The sequence below is a fragment of the Echinops telfairi genome, unplaced genomic scaffold (assembly GCF_000313985.2).
Source record: "Echinops telfairi isolate 266 unplaced genomic scaffold, ASM31398v2 ScPeMD7_8;HRSCAF=38, whole genome shotgun sequence".
NCBI classification, from domain to species: Eukaryota; Metazoa; Chordata; class Mammalia; order Afrosoricida; family Tenrecidae; genus Echinops; species Echinops telfairi.
This window is the reverse complement of record NW_022103905.1, coordinates 13,727,805-13,748,133: the sequence shown is the minus strand read 5'-3', so window position 1 is coordinate 13,748,133 and position 20,329 is coordinate 13,727,805. Positions and strand designations below refer to the sequence as shown.

Below are 20,329 nucleotides of genomic sequence, written 5' to 3'. Positions count from 1 at the left end.
CAGTTCCATGTAATCGGTTCCCTCTTTCCTACCCATTCTCCCTTTACCCTCCCTGTTTTGCCACTCACACCACTGGTCCTATAGGGCTCATCCCAGGACATTTCTTCAGACTCATTGTTAGCTCCCTATTTCCTACCAGCCTCCCCTGCATGTCCCTTTGAATCTAATACACCAGCTGTTGTCTCTTTGGTTTGCCTAATATGGTTTTCATATACAGGTTTAACATAAAAAATCAAGACAAATGGCCCAACAATGAGAGAATGACACAGAAAAACCTTAACTGAAAACAAAGCAGAAAAGTCGAGTTCACTAAGTGGGCGTTCCAGATCGGATCGTGTGGTCTATGAAGGTTGTTGTATACATTGAAAGGACAGAGTCTAAAGTCCTGGTTGTCTGTAGTACATGACTTGTAGTGCATGACTGAATGCAAACTAGGTCAAGAGTGCTCAGTTAGGGGCATGATAGTGAGCTTTTTCTCCCATTGGTGGCCTGTATACTCAAAGCTGAGTGTTCTTCTGAATGGCATGCTGCCTCATCCCGTTTACCCACTGACTGAAGCACAGTGACCTTCTCCAGGACGGACATGCCCTCTACCTGCCACCTCTGACGCAGGCCTCCAGTAATATGCACTCATCACTCTCATAGGAATGGCTGTTAATTTGGGGTGACCGTAAGATAATGTTTCATGGCAGGAACTGATTGGTCTTTTCCCTCTCTCCGCATCATGGAAATGCGGCCAGCTGAGATGAGGCCACCCCTGTTGAATAGTTTTTAATATATACTATTAAGGGGTGATATATAGTTCATGAGTTCTAGCCAGGCACACAACCTCATTTCCTGGGAACCTGGAATATACAGTTCGATGACGTGAGCACAGAAGCCTGCTTTTGTCTTGGTGTTTATTTTTATATTTATAATAGTGATCTCATACTATTGTTGCCCTTTTGTGATTGGCTAATTTCAGTCAGCATAATGGGTTCCAGGTCCATCCACGTCATGAGGTGTTTCATCACAGGTTTTTTGAAGGGATGTATAGTATTCCATTATATGTATATACCAGACTTATCCATTTTTCTAATCCTTGGTGTTTGGGTTGTTTCCAGTTTCTTGCAATTGTGAATTGTGCTGCAGGTAACATGGGAGAGCATATAGCTGATTGTGGTCTGCCTCATACCTCTTTGGGTGTATGCCCAGTAGTAGTAGTAGCTGCGTCATATGGGATTTCTGTTCCCAGTTGGTTTCGTTAGTACCATGTTGCTTTCCACAGTGATTGTATGTGTTTATAAGCCCAACATCTGAGATTTAATATTTCCTTCTATTATGAATCTTGATAAAAAGTATCAATAGTGTCAACAGAAACTACAGATATTTCATTATTACAGATATTTCTGCCTTTTATACTCACCATTACTTTGAAATGATACTATTTGTAGACTTGCTGCTTTATATTATTTAATGCATTCACAATAAAGCACACAGTAGTCTATCACTGGTTATTTAAAAATATTTTACAAGTACATTTTAACATAAATGCTTTTTTGGGGGTAATTGTATGTATTACAATTAGTTTGTATATTTAAAAATTATTTGAAAGGGTCCATAAAGGCCTCACTAGATTGCCCAGGGGTTTGCTGCACAAAAAAAGGTTTATACTTCCCTCCCTATCCAGGGCCTGGATTGAACCTCTTCCTCTGGGGTCTAAATTCCCTCGGCGATCCTTCCCTGTTTTCTCTGCCAAGACCAGATCCATTTCCTCAGAATCTGCTCTCTTTTTCCCTAAGACTATTGACCCACTAATGGATTATGGGTTGTAATTTGTAAAACATTTAGTCGCTGACTATCAAAATGATTATGAGTGCTAAAGTTCTACATAGAACATATCATGTTGCTTAATCACTTTCCCCGGTACGCTTTATACTCGTGTGGGTGACTGATTATATATGGTGTCCTCCACTCATCTTCTCTTTGAAGAGACCTCATCACGGCGATTTCCTTCTCAGCTGGCAGAGCAAGGGTAAATGCATTCCCCTCCCATTCATTATCCCCCTCTGTCTTTCTCTTTCTCTCTCTTGTCTTCCCTCATCCTTTCTCTTGCTCTCATTATCACCGCCCCCTCTTGCTCTGTCCTTTTCTCTTACTCTCCCTTACTCCCCCGTCTTTCTCTATTCTTTTATTCTGTCACAATTCATAATATTACACTAACTTGCTTACCTTTTTATGTTACCTTCTTGATCATTTTATAACAGAGAAATAAGCTCATTCCTCCAGGTAACGTTGAGACAAAAGAAATCTTATCTTCAACGAGACATTTAAGTAGGTTTTTTCCCCCCAAGTAAAACACATTTTTCATAATCCTGATATGGTGGTATTTTTCATGTTTTAGTTGACAAAGAGATGATGCAAAGAATAAGAGAAAAATCTGTTTTACAAGCACAAGAGGCAGCAAGGGAAGCCACAGAGGCAAAAGCCGCAGCAAAGCGGGAGGATCAGAAATATGCACTGAGTGTCATGATGAAGGTAAGTCGCATGTTGATAGGAGAGTCTTCTAATTAAATAGACAATAGTAAACAATGACAGGATAATCTATTCTAACCAGTGCACTCTATCATACGTTGGTAATAGAAGCATATTATATAGATAATTTGCTATTTACCATGTGTTCTTGAGCAATTTCTATGGAAGCCCAGGATATAAAAGTTGGACAATAGATTTTCTTGTTTCAAAAAAAAAAGCCCTATTCCAAGGAGATTTAAAAATTCTAAAGTTTCTACAATGTAAATGTCTCTTTTTAAATCATTCAGTCATGTACTAGATTATTTTAAATAAGAAACGCATAGATTAAACACTAAATTGACAAAATGTTTACCTTTTAACTTGAGATTTTCAAGTAAAGAGTTAATCAGCCATATATGAGGTGGCCTCAAAAATTCTGAGAAAATAACCAGGGGGCCATCTCTGACCCCCTTCCACTACCCAAGGGAAGAGAGTCCATTTTGCACCAGCTCAAGGCTCACTGCCACCAGGCAGAGGTCAGACATGCCTCCTCCCTCTGTTCTTCTTTTACTCTATTCAGACACCACTGTCCCTCCTGTGCCATGCCACCTCTCTGCTGAATTGGAAGGTCAAGTCCGGCCAGTCTTGCTTCTCAGGAACATTTTGGTTGTTCTTCTGTTAAGACTGGTGAACCTGTCCCTCAATTTGCCTATTCTGAAAAAATAATTTTTAAAGTAGTTTCTTATCTCAAGTTCTCATGTGATATCTTGAAATGACACTTTGATAGGAGAAAAGTATCTTAATGTTGGAAGAACTTGCTGATTGTGGTTTTTGCTTGAGAGAAAGCTGGAGATTGTCATGCTGATTTGATTGACCCTCAACAACTTCCTTGAACATTTTATCCAGGTGAAACTTGAACTTGAGCTACCTCCTCCTCTTGATTAAGGAGTCTAGAGCTCTACGAGGCTCTGATTCTTTGGCTTTTGAATTAATAGTAACCTTCTATATAACCACTTTTTGTCTCTAAATAATTTGGCCTTTTCTAGAAATTTCATATAAATGGAATCACATAATATATAGTCTTCTGGGTGTGGCTTCTTAGAGTTTACATAATGTTTTGGAGGTTCATCATGTTACTGCATGCAGTAGTAGTTTGTTCTGCTTTATTACTGACTCACTTGTATCGATATACTGAGCCCTGGTGGTACAACAAACAAACAAGGTGGACTGTTTGAACCCACCAGCTGTGCTATGGGTGAAGTTGGTGGCACTCTGCTCCTTTAAGAGCACAGCCTTAGAAACTCCATTAGGGTTGCTGTGAGCTAGCATTGAACTGCCAGTGAGTTTGGGTGTGTTCTTTTGAGGGGTGGGGGTTAGACCAGTGGAATTTATAGAGACATCATTTTGTATATTCATAGTTTTACTTCTTCCTTCCAATAAGCCTTTAACTTCTCTTTCTTACACGAAGGAGTTTGTTTAAGTCTGTATTTTTTTTTTTTAATTTTTCTTTTTTTGATTTTTTCCTTGTTCTTTTTTGGGTTACCACTTTCATTTTTTTTTCTTTTTTTTCAGAGTGTCTAGTTTTTAGAATCAGGGTTTAGTAACTGATGGTTTTCTATGAACTTGTCCATTGCACCAACTCATGATGCCAGCACATTAGAAACCGGTGCATATGCCATTGACTGCCTTCTGCTCTTGCTTCTGATGAGGTGTCGGCTTTTAGCCGTAGTTTGACTGCCCTGTGCTTGAGAAGGTGTTTTCCCCTGCTGCTTTCAAGACTTTCCTCTTTGTCCGTGACTCTCTGCCACCTTGCAGTCGGACTCGGTTAGTCTGGACGTGGCTCTGATTGTGTTTCCCTGATGTTGGGTGCTACTGAACTTCTTGGACCTGTAGACTTATTTTGTGGTCAAATTTGGAGAGTTGTTACCAATTTCTTGAAATAGTTGGTCGACAGACATTTTCATTAATTGATTATTTACAACTCTAGGTTCTCTTTGTTTAGGTATTTCTTCTGAGGATTGCTTAAAACAACCCTTTTTCAGTTAACATTCCTGGACTTACATTGTAAAGTCAGTCTTCCCTGTGGTATAAAGCTATTGATGTGTCTGCTCCACTGTAAAATTCTTACTTCCGTCTTTTAGATGGGCTTTCTTAGAAACCACACTGCGTCTGCTTCACTAATGATTTGGGCAGAAGTGGTGAAGACTTGGCCCTCTGAGGCTTTCACTCTTGGCTGCATGTGCGTTTGGAACTACAATCACAATTGCAAGCAGCTTTTCAGCCTCCCTTGGCTTTCACTTTATGCTGGACTTTCTCAGGTATTCCTCAAAAGTGCACACTTTTCTTGTTTGTATGACTTAACACAGACCTTCTGTGTCTCCCGCTCTTAGAGTCTCTACATTAAATTTCTCACTGGTTTTCATTACTATTGCCTTTTATTATCAGTATCTTTGTAACTCTTTGGCCATCTGCACATGAACATTTGAGAGTGATATTATAAAAAATATGTGCTGCAATATTGTATTTAATATTTATTAATAACAATAAGATGTACAATAAAGAATATGTGCTATTAATGATAAGATGTACAGATGAAAATGAAACAGATGGTCCTAAGTGCTTCTCATTGTAAGTTCATTGTTAGTTGGGGCTACCTGTATCCTGACTTTCCCAGACTTTCCCCTGGTGTTGTTGGGGCAGAGTTAGACAGGGAAATGTTGTAGTTTTAACTGGGTGCAATTGCTGACTTCTCTGTTAGGTTGTGGCTGCCTCTCTGGCTGACACAGTTAACCATGCTTTTGCTCAACGTTTAAATGCTGGTTCTCTCATGAAGTCTCCAGGCTGTGTCCTGGCTTCCCCCACCCCAGGCTGGATCCTCCCTGGCCAGCTCACTGAACTTAGAACTCTCTAATTAGCCTCTTGTGTGCTTATTTTAGACGTTAACTGCAATTCTGGGGATGTCAGGAACTCATCTTTCAACCTCCTGTGTTTTAAAGCCAGAGTCTCACAGCTCAACTGGAAAACACACAGTCATCCTTTCAGAAAAGCCCACTCCGGGATGCCAGTGTTGCAGAGCACTGTGGAGCACACAGTTCTCGTACATTTCCTGTTATATTTGTACCCTAAAATAACAACCTCCAGGAAATGTCATCCCAGCATGTCCCTCTGGAGAGCTGTACTGCTTAAATCTAAATATAATTTTATATTAGTGAAATCTGAGTTAGAGATGCATTTCCTCAACATTCGTAAGGGTCAGCAGACAGACCAGGAACAATTTATAGGAGACCCTTTTCTTCTTCTTCTTTTATGTCTTTCTATATAAGATAGGCAAGATAAACAGCCCTGAGGAGAAAACAACAAGAACAACCATCCAGGGAGACAGGGGAGTGGGGGAGGTGGAGGAAGGGAGTGGGGAGCCAACAAACCCAGGGACAAGGGAACAACAAGAGACCTAAAATTGATGGGGACAAGGATGTAGAATGCCTGGTGGGTTTGATCAAGTGCAATGTAGCCCAGAGGAATTATTGACAGCCAAATGAAAGTCAAACATAATAGTGGGACAGGAGGAAAGTAAAAGTAAATAGAGGAAAGAAGTAGGAGGCAAAAGACATTTATGGGTATAAATATGGGTATGCATAAATGGAAATATATTAATATATAAGGATTAGGGATATAGGGCTATGTACATATATTTATACGTTAAGTATCAAGGTGGCAGATGGACATTGGGCCTCTACTCAAATCCTCCCTCAACGCAAAAACACTTTGTTCTAATAACCTGGTATTTTGTGATGCTCACCTTCCCGACATGATCACTGAAGTCAAAATGGGTGCATAAGCAAATGTGAAGAAAGCTGATGTTGCCCAGCTATTAGAAGATATAGCACCTGGGGTCTTAAAGGCTTGAAGTTAAACAAGTGACCATTTAGCAGGGAAGCAACAAAGCCCACATGAAAGAAGCATGCCAGCCGGTATCATCATGAGGTGTCAATGGGATCAGGTATTAGGCATCAAAGAACAAAAAATCATATCATTGTGAAATGACGGGGAGTGCGGAGTGGAGACCCAAAGCCTATCTGTAGGCAACTGGACATCCCCTTACAGAAGGGTCGTGGGGAGGAGACAAGCCAGTCAGGGTGCAGTATAGCACCAATGAAACATACAACATTCCTCTAGTAGTTCTTTAATGCTTCCTCTCCCCCACTATTATGATCTCAGTTCTACCTTACAAATCCAGCTAGACCAAAGAATGCACACTGGTACAGATCAGAGCTGGAAACACAGGGAATCCAGGACAGATAAACCCCTCAGGACCCATAATGAGCGTCTAAATACCACGGGGGGAAGGGGAAGGTGGGGGAGAAAGGGGAAACCGATCACAATGATCTACATATAACCCCCTCCCTGGGGGACAGAAAACAGAAAAGTGGGTGAAGGGAGACATTGGACAGTATAAGACATAACAAAATAATAATTTATAAATTATCAAGGGTTTGTGAGGGAGTGAGGGTGAGGGAAGGGAAGGGAAAAAAATGAGGAGCCTGATACCAAAGGCTCAAGTAGAAAGCAAATGTTTTGAGAATGATGATGGCAACAAATGTACAAAGTGTTTGACACAATGGCTGTATGTATGAATTCTGATGAGAGTTGTACAAGCCCCCAATAAAATGATTTTTTAAAAATCCTCAACAGGGGATGGGAGAAGGGGCAGGGGGGAGAATTCAAACATTTCTATCCAGTGCACACAACTCTCACCAGTTCAGCCTTTATATATATCCAAAAATTCACTCACTCCGCTGGTGAGGATTGGCATGACTTCCTTCTTAAGATAAGGCAAGGCAAGTGTTTGTGTGTTTTTGATAGGAGCGACTTAACTTTTAGAATAATGTGTTCTTACCTAATTTTCACCAAGCCCTTGGATTCAATTTAGTTGTAAAATGAGGCAAGAGAGAATGATTACCCAAGATCCTATTGATACTTCAAGGTGGATCTGGAACTAAAACCTGTGGTCCATGACCCTCAATCAATGGTCATTGTATTAAACTAGGTACTCTTCCTATTTTAAGTTTAATTATTTATCTATTTCTCTCTTAGTTCCCTAGGGCTGTTATAACTAGTGACTGGCTTTAAGAAATAGAAATTTATTGCCTCACAATTCTGGAGTCTAAGAGTCTAAATTCAGGTCAAAGCAGTATTTTTCCTGTCCATCCTAGGGGAAGATAGTTCTTTGTCTTATCCAACTCCTGGTAGCCCGAGGCATGTCTTGTGTTGCTTGGTTTATAGATGTATGGTTAAATGGTTTCCGTCTTCCCCCTGTGTAACATCATCTCTTTGTCTGTTCTCCCTTTTCATAGACATATTCAAAGGGATTAGTGAAAGGTTGGAGACAGAGATGTGGAACAGAGATAGAATTTAGGCAGGAATATGAAGTTGAGAACGATTTTATTGAGGCAGGGAAAGAACTCCTGGGAGGGAAGGGAGAGCAGGGAAAGGGTCAGGGGCATCTTGAGCCTCCGGACGGGTTCCTTGACCCAATGAGTTAGATCAGGGAAATCGTACCTGGTACTGGGGCGGTGGGCCATGTATAGGGTATGAGCTTAAAGGCATATGAGCCAGTAAGGGGAAGGGAGGTTCTTTGTGCTCTGGTTGCAAGTTTTAGGCCACGTGACGTTTGGTTAGTAAATCATGTTCTTCCTAGGAAACAATGCTGGGGAGAGGGCGGCTGTGTTCTGTCCGGGAGGTAAGCTCTGTGAAACACTTTGGAGTTCAGGTGCTTGGAAGTTCAGCCAGGTCATTTGTCTTCTTGAGAAGCTGGCACAAGTGGCTGCCTTGGTCTGCACCTGGCCCAAACAATTAGGACTTTCCATACAAGGTCACTTTCCCAGATTCAGGTGTTAAAAACAAGATTGTGCCTTTTTTTAGGAGGAGGAAGGTGGGACATACGTACACAGTTCAGTCCATAACCACTACTGACGGTTGCTTTAGCTATAAAGGCCAGAGGCAAGAGTTAGCAGTGACAATAATTGTCACAATGAATTTCTTACTCTGCAAAGAAATATTGCTTTTTCTATGCTAACAAAGGATTTGGTCAATGTAATTTTTCCAGATTGATGAAGAAAAGAGGAAAAATATAGAAGCTATGAAAGAGAATGAGCGGATAAAAGCAACTAAAGAATTGGAAGCCTGGAAAGAACATCAAAAGGAAGCCGAACAGAAAAAAATGCAGAAAGAAGAGAAATTGTGTCAACCAGAAAAGCAAGTTAAAGAAGAAAGAAAAATGTTAAAAAATAAAAAAAGTCTTTGTAGAAATTTGACATCTAGAAATCTTGCCACAAAAGGTATAATGACTAGTATTTTCTAAGACAGTGGGTCTTATGCTGAAGTATATATGATACGTAAGAAAAATCTAACTTGTAGTTTGGGACATTATTTTGGTGCATTGAGTTTAAGTAATACAATGCACAAACTAAAGCGAAAGACTCGTTTTACCAGGGAGTATTTGTGTTTTTCTTAAGAAAATAAGCAAAGATTCAGTGTCTCCTTTGATGGCAGATCCACGAGTTGTTTTCGTTGTTAGCTGCTGTCAAGTTGGTTCTGACAGCTTGTGACCTGACGTACAACACGGCCCTACTCTGTGCAGTCGTCAGCATGGTTGCCCTATTTGAGCCCCTTGTTGTGGCCACTCTACCTCTCATCTCATTGAGGGTTTTCATCGGTGTTGCTGACCCTCTACTTTATCAAGTAGGATGACTCTTTGCGGCCGAGTTGCTCAATATCGCAATAGGTGGTTTGATCTCTTGACTGCTGCTCACATGATTGTAGATCCAAGTAAAATGGAACCCTTGAGGCTGATGTAAACAGACCAGCTACCTAGGAGTGGATTCTGACAGCAGCCCTACCTGGGATTTCTTAAGTCCGTAAATCTTTATAGGAGCAGGTAGTCTTATCTTGCTCCCATCAGCAGAGGGTGGTTCGCAGTTACCTGGCATTGCCACCAGAGCCTCTGGACAACTTATGTTATTGTTGCTAGGTGCCACCGAGTCCGTGTTCTGACCCATCATGACTATGCACAACAAAACAAAACAAAACAAAACACTGCTTGGTCCTGAGCCTTCCTCACATCTGTTCCCGAATTTGAGCTCATTGTTGCAGCCACTATGTCAACCCATGTCATTGAGGGCCATTCTCTTTTGCTGCCCCTTTACTTTACCAAGCCTGTATCCTTCCCTAGGACTGGTCTCTCCTGACCACATGTCCAAGGTGTGTGAGACAAAGCCTATCGATCCTTGCCTCTAAGGAGCACTCTGGCCATACTTCTTCCAAGACAGATTTACTTGTCCTTTTGGTAGTGCACGGTACTTTCAATATTCTTCCCCAGCACCACAATTCAAATGCATCTATTCTTCAGTCTTCCTTATTCAATGTCTCACTTTCATACCAGGGTCACCCAGGGTGAAAGGTTTTAGCAGAGCTTCCAGACTGAGAACAGACTACAAAGAAGGACTAGGATGCCTACTTCAAGGAATGAGGTGCCGGAAACCTTATGAACAGTGTCAGTTACTGAACTCCTAATGGACAAAAGCAGAATATTTCCAGAGATCGTGCCAGAAGCTGAGCCCCTCGGGTTAGAAGGCACTCGAACTATGACTGAGGAAAAGCTGCCTTCTGAAAGTAGAGCTAACCATAAAGATGCAGATCGATGGAAGCCTGCAGGGATAAAGCCTGTGGAACCGTCATTTGCTGATGGGGCACAACTAAAATGAGAAGAAACAGCTGAAATGATCAGTAATTGAAACTTGGAATGTATGAATCTAGGAAATTTGTTATTGAAAATGAAGTGGAGCGCATAAAGATCAATATTCTAGGCATTCGTGAGCTGAAAAAAATTTGGTATTAACCATTTTCAATCAGAGAGTCATGGTTTACTATCCTGGGAATGAAACAGTTAAGAGTTTCGGTGTCTCATTCATTGTCAGGAAGGACATTTCAAGATCTATCTTGAAGTACAGTTCTGCCCATGATAGGATAATGTATGTTTATAAATGGAACTACAGTCAATACAGCTGTTGTTCAAATTATACACCACTAAAACTAATGATGAAGAAATTGAAGAATTTTACCAACATCTTTAGTCTGAAGTTGATCAAACATGCAATCAAGGGGCATTGATAATTATTGGCGATTCTAATGCCAACGTTGGAGCCTTGGTGATAGAAACATAGGACCGCATGATAGAATTTTGCAAGACAAATGACTTGTTCACTGCAGATACTGTTTTTCAGCTACACCCGAGGAACTTTCCAGATGGAATACACAGAAGTCAAATTGACTCCATCTGTGGGGAGAGGCAGTGGAGAAGCTCAGTATCCGCCACTAAAACCAGACCATCAAGTGCTCATAAATAAATTCAGTTTGAAGCTAAAGAAATTTAAACCAAGCCCACGGAAGTCAAAATATGACCTTGAGTCTTTCCCACTTGAATTTCAAGAACATCTGAAGAACATATTTATTCCCCACTCCCAGCCAGTCCTGGGGCTTTGAGGCTTGGCTCAAGGGGTGTCCCTCTGGGGGAGAGAGAATATATTTCCTATCACGGCTTATATACATTTTTGGGGACATGCAAGACCCCCTGATTACATCATAACAGGAAGGGGTTGTACCATAGATATACATGCGGTAGGAGGGGGATGAGTTAGGGGTATATATGCAATAGGAAGGGGAGGCACTGGGGCATGCATATATGTGACAAGATGGGTGGATCCTAGATTCAAGATGGCAACCTAACCTTGGTCCTCCTTGAGTTGGCTTGCCCTTGTCTTTCGGCTCTCCTTCAGGGAAACAATCCACTACCCCTATCAGCAGAGTGGGTCCTACTTAGGGTGGGACAGACTGTAGAGTCTGTTTGTTCTAGATGGCTGATACCTTCAGAGAGAGAAACTCTAAGCAGTTGAGCTCCAAGTATAGAGTCATTTACCATGTGTTGCAAGCAGCGTCTTAAGTTTGGCATATAATATTAGGGGGGGTCGGGGGACAGCCTGGGGGAAATCCTTTCTGAATCCCACAGTTAATGTCTTTCGCCAACTCTTATTACCTGTTTCCAATGACTGGAAAACTATTACACCATTTCAAGGAAGTGAGTGAATTTTGGAACTTATTCTGTCTCTTGGTCTATATTAAGTGATACATTTTTAATTTAATGAACCACGTGTATGGTATATATTTAGCTGCTTTTTATTTACTGTTGGTATTTATCTGTCTTATAACCTAATCAAGAAGATGATCTCTCCTTATCTATGTGAGGGCGGGGATGATTTAGAACTAGAGGTCTTGCCTACCATGCTGGAGTCTTGGGTTTAATCCCTAATCAGTGTGCCTCAAATGTAGCCACCACTCATTTATAAGTTGAGACTTGTATACTGCCATGAGTTGGAATTGGCTTGATGGCAGTGAGTTATTTATTTCTTTTTCAATTATGTTGAACAGGTTTCAGCAAGACTTCCAGACTAAGTGGAAAGGCCTGCTAATCTACTTCTGAAAGTCAGTCAATGAAAACCCTATGAATAATACTCCAAGCCTATTGTGCATAGGCTTGCCAGGAGTTAAGGGATCTAACCGTGTTACTGATATGTTAAAACCTTAACAATAAAGAAACAAACTGGTGTGCCTTATCCAATGCAATTTTCTAAATCAGTGTTCAGTGTGACCCCAGGAACAGGCCTAAAAATCAAGACCCCAAGACAAATTTTGCTGTTATTGGGCTGTTTAATAAGTTAAAATGAAAAGCAAAATATGTCCATTGAGAAATAAAATAAAATAAAAACTTTGGATGCGATTTATGGGATATTTTGCTTTAGGAGTTTAGGGAAGTAAAGGCGATGTTGGCAGGGACATCGTTGTTGAGTGCCATTGAATCCGTCTGACTCAGCAACCCTGATGGACAACCGAAGGAAACCCTGCCCATCCTGTCCCACCCTCCGTTATTCTTACGTTTGAACCCATAGTTGCAGCCACCGTGTCAGTCCCTCTGTCCAGCGTCTTCCTCTTTTTCGCTGTCCCTCTACTTTACCAAGCATGATGTCCATTTTCAAGAATTGGTCTCTCCTGATAACATGTCCAAAGTGTCTGAGATGAAGTCTGGCCACCCTTGCCTCTAAGGAGCATTCTGGCTGTACTTCTTCCCAGACAGATTTGCTTGTTCTTTTGGTATCCGTGGTACTTTCGGCATTCCTCACCAGCATTGTATGTCAAATGCACTCATTTTCCTTAGGTCTTTCTTACTCATCGTCCAACTTTCACACGATACGAGGCAATTGAAAATCCCATGGCAGGGATAGCTTTTGCGTAAATGAAAATCCGCCTTTGTTAAAGTCGACGTAAAGTGGACACCTCAGAAAATAAGCTGGAGTCATTAGTTCAAGAAGAGACCATTAGCTGCTATGTGGTGCATGTTACATTCGTTCTCGCAGAAAACATCTTTGGTTTGCCATCACTTTAAGATGTCGGTTTGTTTGCCAGTTTTGAAAGTGAGCAGTAAATGACTTGTTGATGTTGTTTTTGAAGGGATAAATTCAGAAAATATATTTTCTGAGAAGTTAAAGGAAGACAGTGTTCCTGGTCCTCGCTCTGTCGGCAATATTAAAATCAGCTTTACCCCTCGCGTGTTTCCAACGGCTCTCCGAGAATCACAAGTAGCAGAAGAAGAGGAGGTACGGGTACTTGCTGTTAGTTGCACTTGCTACAAATAAAAATGATTTGTTTTTTACTTTATCCGTTGAAGCTAGAACTGGTTCCGAACGTCCTAAGAATTCATTTCACTAGAGACAATACTCTGTGCATATATTTTAATATTACCCTCTGAGATGGTACGGAACCCTGGTAGCACTGTTGGTAGGCACTGGGTGTTCACTTGGTTAGAATTGACTCGATGGCAGTGGATTGGGGTATGTAAAAACATGCATTTTGCAGATTTTATTTGGATCCAGAATGCCGATGCTAAAACATTGATTTAATATATAGTACTGGTGTTCATTTTAAGAAGTAGACTGTTAAAACTGGCCACTTTAAAAATTTTAATCAGAGGACTTAATTTTTATAATAGAGATTTGTAAACTTTAAAAAATCATTTTAGGGCAATGAATGTACAAATGCGCTTTACACAATTGATGTGTGTATGGATTGTGATAAGAGTTGTATGAGCCTCTAATAAAATGAATTTAAAAAAATCATTTTATTGGGGGCTCTTACAGCTCTTATAACAATCCATACATCAGTTATATCAAGCATATTTGTACATATGTTGCCATCATTATTTTCTAAGCATTGCATTCTGTTTGCGCCCTTGGTATCAGCTCCTCTTTTTACCCTCCCTTCCCCCCTCCCACCCTCGTGACCCCTTGATAAATGATAAATTATTATTATTTTCATATCTTACATGGAACCTGTCTCCCTTCTGAGGTTTCATCCCTCCTCCTCTCCCCACCTAAACCCTACCCTTATGGTATCACTGCCCCCATTTCTGTTCCTGAGAAGTTTATCTGACCAGACTTCTGTGTGTCTTGAGCTCTTATCTATACCAGTGTACATGTTCCGTTCTAGCTCACAGTGAAAGGCAGGATTGGGGTCATGATAGTGGCGTGGTGGTGGTGGTGAGGAAGCCTCAGGGAACCAGAGGAATATTGTGTTTCATTGGTGCTATACTTCACCTTCTTGGACTCATCCCTTCCTTGTGACCCTTTTGTGAGGGGATGTCCCATTGTGTACAGATGGGTTTTGGGTCTTTGCTCCGACCCCCCACTTTCTCAACAGTATGTTTTGTTTGTTTGTTTTGGGTCTTCTGATGTCTGTACCTGATCCTGTTGACACCCATGATCACACAGGCTGGTGTGCTTCTTCCATGTGGACTTGTTGCTTCTCTGCTAGAAGGCTTAACTTCAAGCCTTTTGATAGCTGGGTACCATCAGCTTTCTCCATCACATTTGCTATTTTCTGGGCTTCTCAGGAACTTTGTGGCTTTGCTTTGTTCCTGTTGCTGATTGGTTATGTTCCTTTCTTGGTTTGCCCTGCTGTGGGCGTGGGGGGAGGAGTTCTGTCTGGATTCATTCCCCACCGTGTGTCCTCAGTATTGTCCTCTCGCGGTATGCTCCAGAGAGGGGTCATCATGTCTTGAACTGATGTCGGCCCTCTGTGTGCCTTAACAGCACCACATAGGGACGTTCTCCTCAGGACTTGTGTGCCAATATGGGGTCTAGAGCCTCACTCTCTCTTTTTCCTTCTTGGTTTGATTATGTATGGGTTTGGGAGGCCACCCTCTCTCCCCAGCCTGTAGGTTTAGTGTTGTCCTCTGTAGCACATACTTTTAGGGAGGGGGGTCAGTTTGCCTCTGATTGGGGCTGGCCCTGTAGCCCACTCTGTTCATGGTAACGTTGCCCTCAAGGTTAGGTGCGCTGTCTTTTGGTCTCTATACACACCCCCAATTCTTTGGTGGAATAGCCAATACTCTCCCCCTGGGTGGGTTATTGCCCTGCTCCCCAGAGCCATTGTCTCCCCCCTCTTCCTCCCCGCTTCCCTTTCTTTATGTTGGAATGGGTTGGGCCTGTCCTCCACCCGACTGCCTGTACCTTAACCTGTTTTGTGTGAGATAAGTGGTTTTTCTTCTATGCCTACTGTGTTGAATATACTTACCTCAGTGGACTCACGTTGTACTTGAACTTTTGTGATTAGCTAAGTTCGCTTAGCATAATTTCCGCTAACTCTTCCCTTGAGGCAATGTGCTTCAAGCGATCATTTATAGTGATATGTCCTACTCCATTGTGTGTATGTGCCAGAGCTTTGTAATCCACTCATCTATCGATGGAAATTTAAGTTGTTTCCAGTCCTTTGTGATTGTGAAGTGCACCACAATAAACATTGGGATACAGATGACTGGTCATGGTCTACTTCTTACATCTTCTGGGATTATATGCCTCGTAGGGGGATAGCTCGGTCATAAGGTAGCTCAATATCCATTTGCATTAAATATCGCCAGATTGCTTTCCACAGAGGCTGCACGTTTCTACACGACCACCAGCAGTGGAGGAGAGTTCCTATCTTGCCACATCCCCTTCAACATTTGTTACTCTCTGGGTCTTTTAAGGTGACCAGATGTCCTGCTTTTGGCTGGACAGTCCCAATTTTTAACAATTTTTCCCGCATCCCGTGGCGTTTTTAAAAAGTCCCGATTTTTTTAAAGAGTGCATGACAAGCTAGGGCATACGGTTTTCAGCTGCCATGTGGCTATTTTGCCAGTATATGAGTTTTATCAATGGTGTCCCACTTTACCACTATTAACATCTGGTCACCTTATGTTAGGTGGTATCTCATGGTTGTTTTAATTTGCATTTCTTTGATGGTTAATAATCAAGAGCATTTTCTCATATGTTTATTGGTCAATTGGGTCTCCTCCCTAGTGAAACTACCATTCAAGTCTTTTGCCCACTTTCTCGGGCAACTGTTTTCTTCTTTTTGCAGAGTTGGAGGGTATTGTAGACTTTAGTAATTAATAATCCCTTTGCCATCATTGCTAAAAATCCTCTCCCAGTCTGTGGCTTCTCTTGTTACTCTCCTGATGAAGTCTTTACATGCACCCAGGTGTTTTGTCCTTAGTATATCACACTTGTTGATTTCAGGCTCACCTGTGTGTGTACCCTTCCTTATTGCAGTTAGCCTATGTATTCCCTGGGCCAAAGTTCTTGGGTTTATCCCGGTTCCTTCATTGATGATCCTGATAATTTGGGGGTTTACTTCTAGGTCAGTGATCCACCTTGAGTTTGTTCTTGTGCATGGGGTGAGATAGACATCTTGTTTCATTTTTCTACATGTGGATATCCATTGTTTCCAGCACCACTTGTTAAAGAGGGCATCCATCTCCCACTTGATGTTTTTTGGGCCTTTGTCGAAGATCAGTTGTCTATATGATGATGGTTTTATTTCTGAGTTTTCTATTTTCCATTGGTCTGAGTATCTGTCATTGTTACAGTAGCACATTGTTTTGACCACTGTGGCTGTGTAGTAGGTGTTAAAACCAGCTAAGGTGATTCTTTCAACTGTGTCCTTCTTCTTAAGGAGTTCTCTGCTAATTCTGGGCTTTTTCTCTCTCCACATGAAATTGGTGGTTAGTTTTTCCAATTTTTTGAAGAAGGTTGTTGGTATTTGAATTGGGATAATGTTAAACTTATATAGTGCCTTGGGTAAGATTCACATCTTTACTACATTGAGTCTGCTGATGCACGAGCATGGGATAGTCTTCCATTTGTGGAGGTTGCTTTTGGTTTCCTGTCGTAGGGTCTTGTAGTTTTCCTTGTGTCAGTCTTTTGGTTTTTTTGGGTTAAGTATATCCCTAGATATTTCATTTGTTCTTGGCTTGTGAAGGATACTGCCTTCTTGATCTCCTCTTCCATGGTCTTGTCCGATGAACATAGCAAACCAATAGACTTCTGTTTGCTGATCTTGTGTCCTGCCACTCTTCCATATTCCTTTATTGCTGCCATTATTCCTGTTGTGGAGCTTTGGGGATTTTCAATGTAGAGAATCATGGTATCTGAAAATAGCGATCGTTTCACCTCCTCCTTTTCTAGCCAAATGCCTTTAATGTCCTTCCACTGCCTTATGTTGTTATCTAGGACCTCCAGTACGATGTTGAATAGAAGTGGGGAGAAGGGGCATCCTTGTCTAGTCCCCTTTTTCAGTGGGATTGTTTTTGTCTTTTCTCCATTGACTATGATGTTGACTGCTGGTTTTCGTAGATAGTTTATATTAACTTGAGGAATTTTCCTTCCATTCCTATCTTTTTGAGTGTCTTAATTTGGAATGGGTGTTGGATGTTGTCAAATGCTTTTTCTCTGTCTATTGATATTATCAGGTGATTCTTAGCCTTTTTATCAATGTGGCAAATAATGTTCATGGATTTTCAGATGTTGAACCATCCCTGCATCCCTGGAATGAATCCCACCTGGTCATGACGGATGATATGTTTCATATACTTTTGTATTCTATTGGCCAATATCTTGTTAAGGATTTTTGCATTTCTGTTCATTAGAGATATCAGTCTATAGTTCTCAATTCTTGTGTGATCCTTGTCCTATTTACTGTGTATACTCGAGTATAAGCTGACCTGAATATCAGCCGAGGCACCTAATTTTACCACAAAAACTACATTAAAAATTTGCTGAAAAACTCAGTTTATACATGAGTATATACGGTAGGTATCAAAGTTATACTGGCTGTGTAGAATGATTTGGGGAATTTGTCATCTTGTACTATACTCTGGAATAATTTGTGGAGGATCGGTGTCAGCTCTTCCCTGAATGCTTGGTAGAATTTTCCCGTGAAGCCGTCTGGTCTGGGAGCTTTTTCCATTGGTAGTTTCTTGGCGACTATATCAATTTCTTCTTTTGCTATGGGTCTGTTGAGATTCTTGACCTCTGTCTGGAATAATCTAGGAGGCATTGTTTTTCCAAGTATTTTTCCATGTCCTCCATGTTGTTGAATTAATTAGAATACAGACTTTCATGGTACTTTGGGATTATCTTTTTAATCCCATTGGGGTTCTTTGTGATTTGATGATTGCTCCTTCTTTTCCTTGGTTAAGTTTGCCAGCAGTCTGTCAATTCTACTGGTCCTTTCAAAGAACCAGCTTTTCGCTGCATTGATTTTTTCCATTGTCTCTTTAACTCTGCCTGATTTTTATTATTATCTTTTCTTTTGCAATTGGAGAGGTTGTTCTGTTGACTCTGTTCTAGTTGCTGGAGGTTTTGTGATAGTGTATCAGTCATAAGTCTCTCTTCCTGTTTCATATATGCATTAATTGCTATCCGACTTCCTCTGATAACTGCTTTTGCTGTATCCCGTAGGTTTTGGTACTTTGTATTCTCATTCTTATTAATTTTTGGAAATGTCCTAATTTCCTCTCTAATCTGGACCAGTGCCCATTTGTGTCAAAGATTGTTATTTATCCTCCAATTGTTTGCCCTTGTTTTTCTGATTGTCCTTTTGTTGATCTCCAGCTTTATGGCGTGGTGGCCTGAAAGATTTATAAACTTTTGATCAGTGTGTGTTTTGGTAAGAAAGGATTTTGAAATTTATCATTAACACTGGTTAATGGTGTTTCTAATGTGACATTTTGGAGTTAATACTTTTTATGTATTTAGAAGTTCCAGAGCCCTAAGATGTAGACTCTCTCACATACATTGAACTATTGTACTTTTAGTTTTATAAGCACTAAGCACGGCATTTTTCTTCTGCATTGTGTGAGGTGGTATCTCTCTGGAATGGAAATTTGTAGAAATAACTGAAAATCCTTTGTACAGAATGATAGTTTATAAATAACCTTTTTCTTAATTAATATATTATTTCTATACTTTATTAGAAAATTATAATTATAGAATGTTTTAAAATTACTTTTACGTTTTTCTGTGTCAAAAAATAAAATATATCATCATAACAAAATAATAATTATATAAACTCCCTAAAAGGATGAAAGTTGAACTAGAGACAAATGTTTTACTTCAACCAGCTCAGCTCTCACTGCCATTGAGTTGATCCTGACTCACAGTGATCCTATAGGACAGAGTAGAACTGCCCCTACAGGTTTCTGAGACTGTAAGTCTTTGTGGAAGTAGAAAACCTCATCTTATTCCTTGGAGCAGCTAGTGGTTTTGAACTGCTGACCTTGTGGTTTACAGCCTACACCAGAAATGGAAGTTTAAGATCACCATCATTTAAATCTGTTTCCATCTTCTAGAGAATTACTGCTTATAAAGATAAAGCCTCTGTGTTCTTCATAAGACTTTGTTTCCATTTCAGTGGCTACACAAACAAGCAGAGGCACGTAGGGCAATGAATACTGATATTCCTGAATTCAGTGACTTGAAAGAAGAAGAGAAGAACCCAGAATGGTTGAAGGACAAAGGAAAGTAAGTTTGAACTCTGGCTGTGAGATTTTATGATATAGCCATGTAGACAGTAGTGTTTACCACATGTTTAAATGAATTTGAAATGTGTAGTACGCCTCCTTGCTGCCAGAATGTGTGAAGTGTGCTAAGCTGAATGGGTTGTCCTATTGAGTTGCTTACTTTTCTCAAGAAAATTCTGGCAAAGAGACTTCACATCAATGGAGACACTTCATTTCCTGAGATCGGAGGAAAGAAGGCAGAGACAAGTGTAGATTTAGATACATTTCTAGCAAGGGTGAGTGTTTTAGTGGGCACGGTTTAAGAATCCACCACTGTCTGTTAGTTTGGTGGTGGCTTGTTCTGTCATACTGTGATGGTTTGGGTATTACTGTGATGCTGAAAGCTACGCCACCAGTATTTCAAATACCAAAAGGGTCACCCAGGTCACAGAGGTTTCAGCAGAACTTCCAGACTAAGAACAGACAAGGAAAAAGGAATAGGTAACTCACTTCTGAGGGATTAGCACTGAAAAGCTTATGAATTATACTAGAACCTGGCTGTGTGTGATATAGTGCCATATCGTTTCTCGGCCTTTTGGCTAAGATCAAGTGTAGTGATGCAGTGCCAGACGCTGACCCACACAGGTTGGAAAGCACTCAAAATGGGACTGGGAAAGAACTGCCTCCTCAAAGTCAAGGCAACCTTACTGACATGGATGAAGCGAAGCTTCATGTACTTTCATTCACTAATAAGGTTCCCCTCAAAATCAGAAAAAACAGCTGTAACATTAATACTGTATATACTCGAGTATAAGCCAACCCGAATATCTGCCGAGGCACCTACTTTTATCACAAAAACTGCATTAAAAGGATCTACATGTGACCTCCTCCCTGGGGGATGGACAACAG

At 40.9% G+C, this 20,329-nt stretch overlaps 1 protein-coding gene across 1 annotated transcript in view; it reads left to right on the top strand.

Moving 5' to 3' along the window:
* The window catches only part of DNAAF4 (dynein axonemal assembly factor 4), a 57,112-nt gene that overhangs the window by 9,527 nt on the left and 27,256 nt on the right, over nt 1–20,329 (top strand). Inside the window, exons 3-6 of the mRNA XM_030884511.2 lie at nt 2,384–2,517; nt 8,600–8,831; nt 13,054–13,199; nt 19,333–19,442. Coding sequence (XP_030740371.1) covers nt 2,384–2,517; nt 8,600–8,831; nt 13,054–13,199; nt 19,333–19,442 — 622 coding nt within the window. The remainder of the gene's footprint in view (nt 1–2,383; nt 2,518–8,599; nt 8,832–13,053; nt 13,200–19,332; nt 19,443–20,329) is intronic.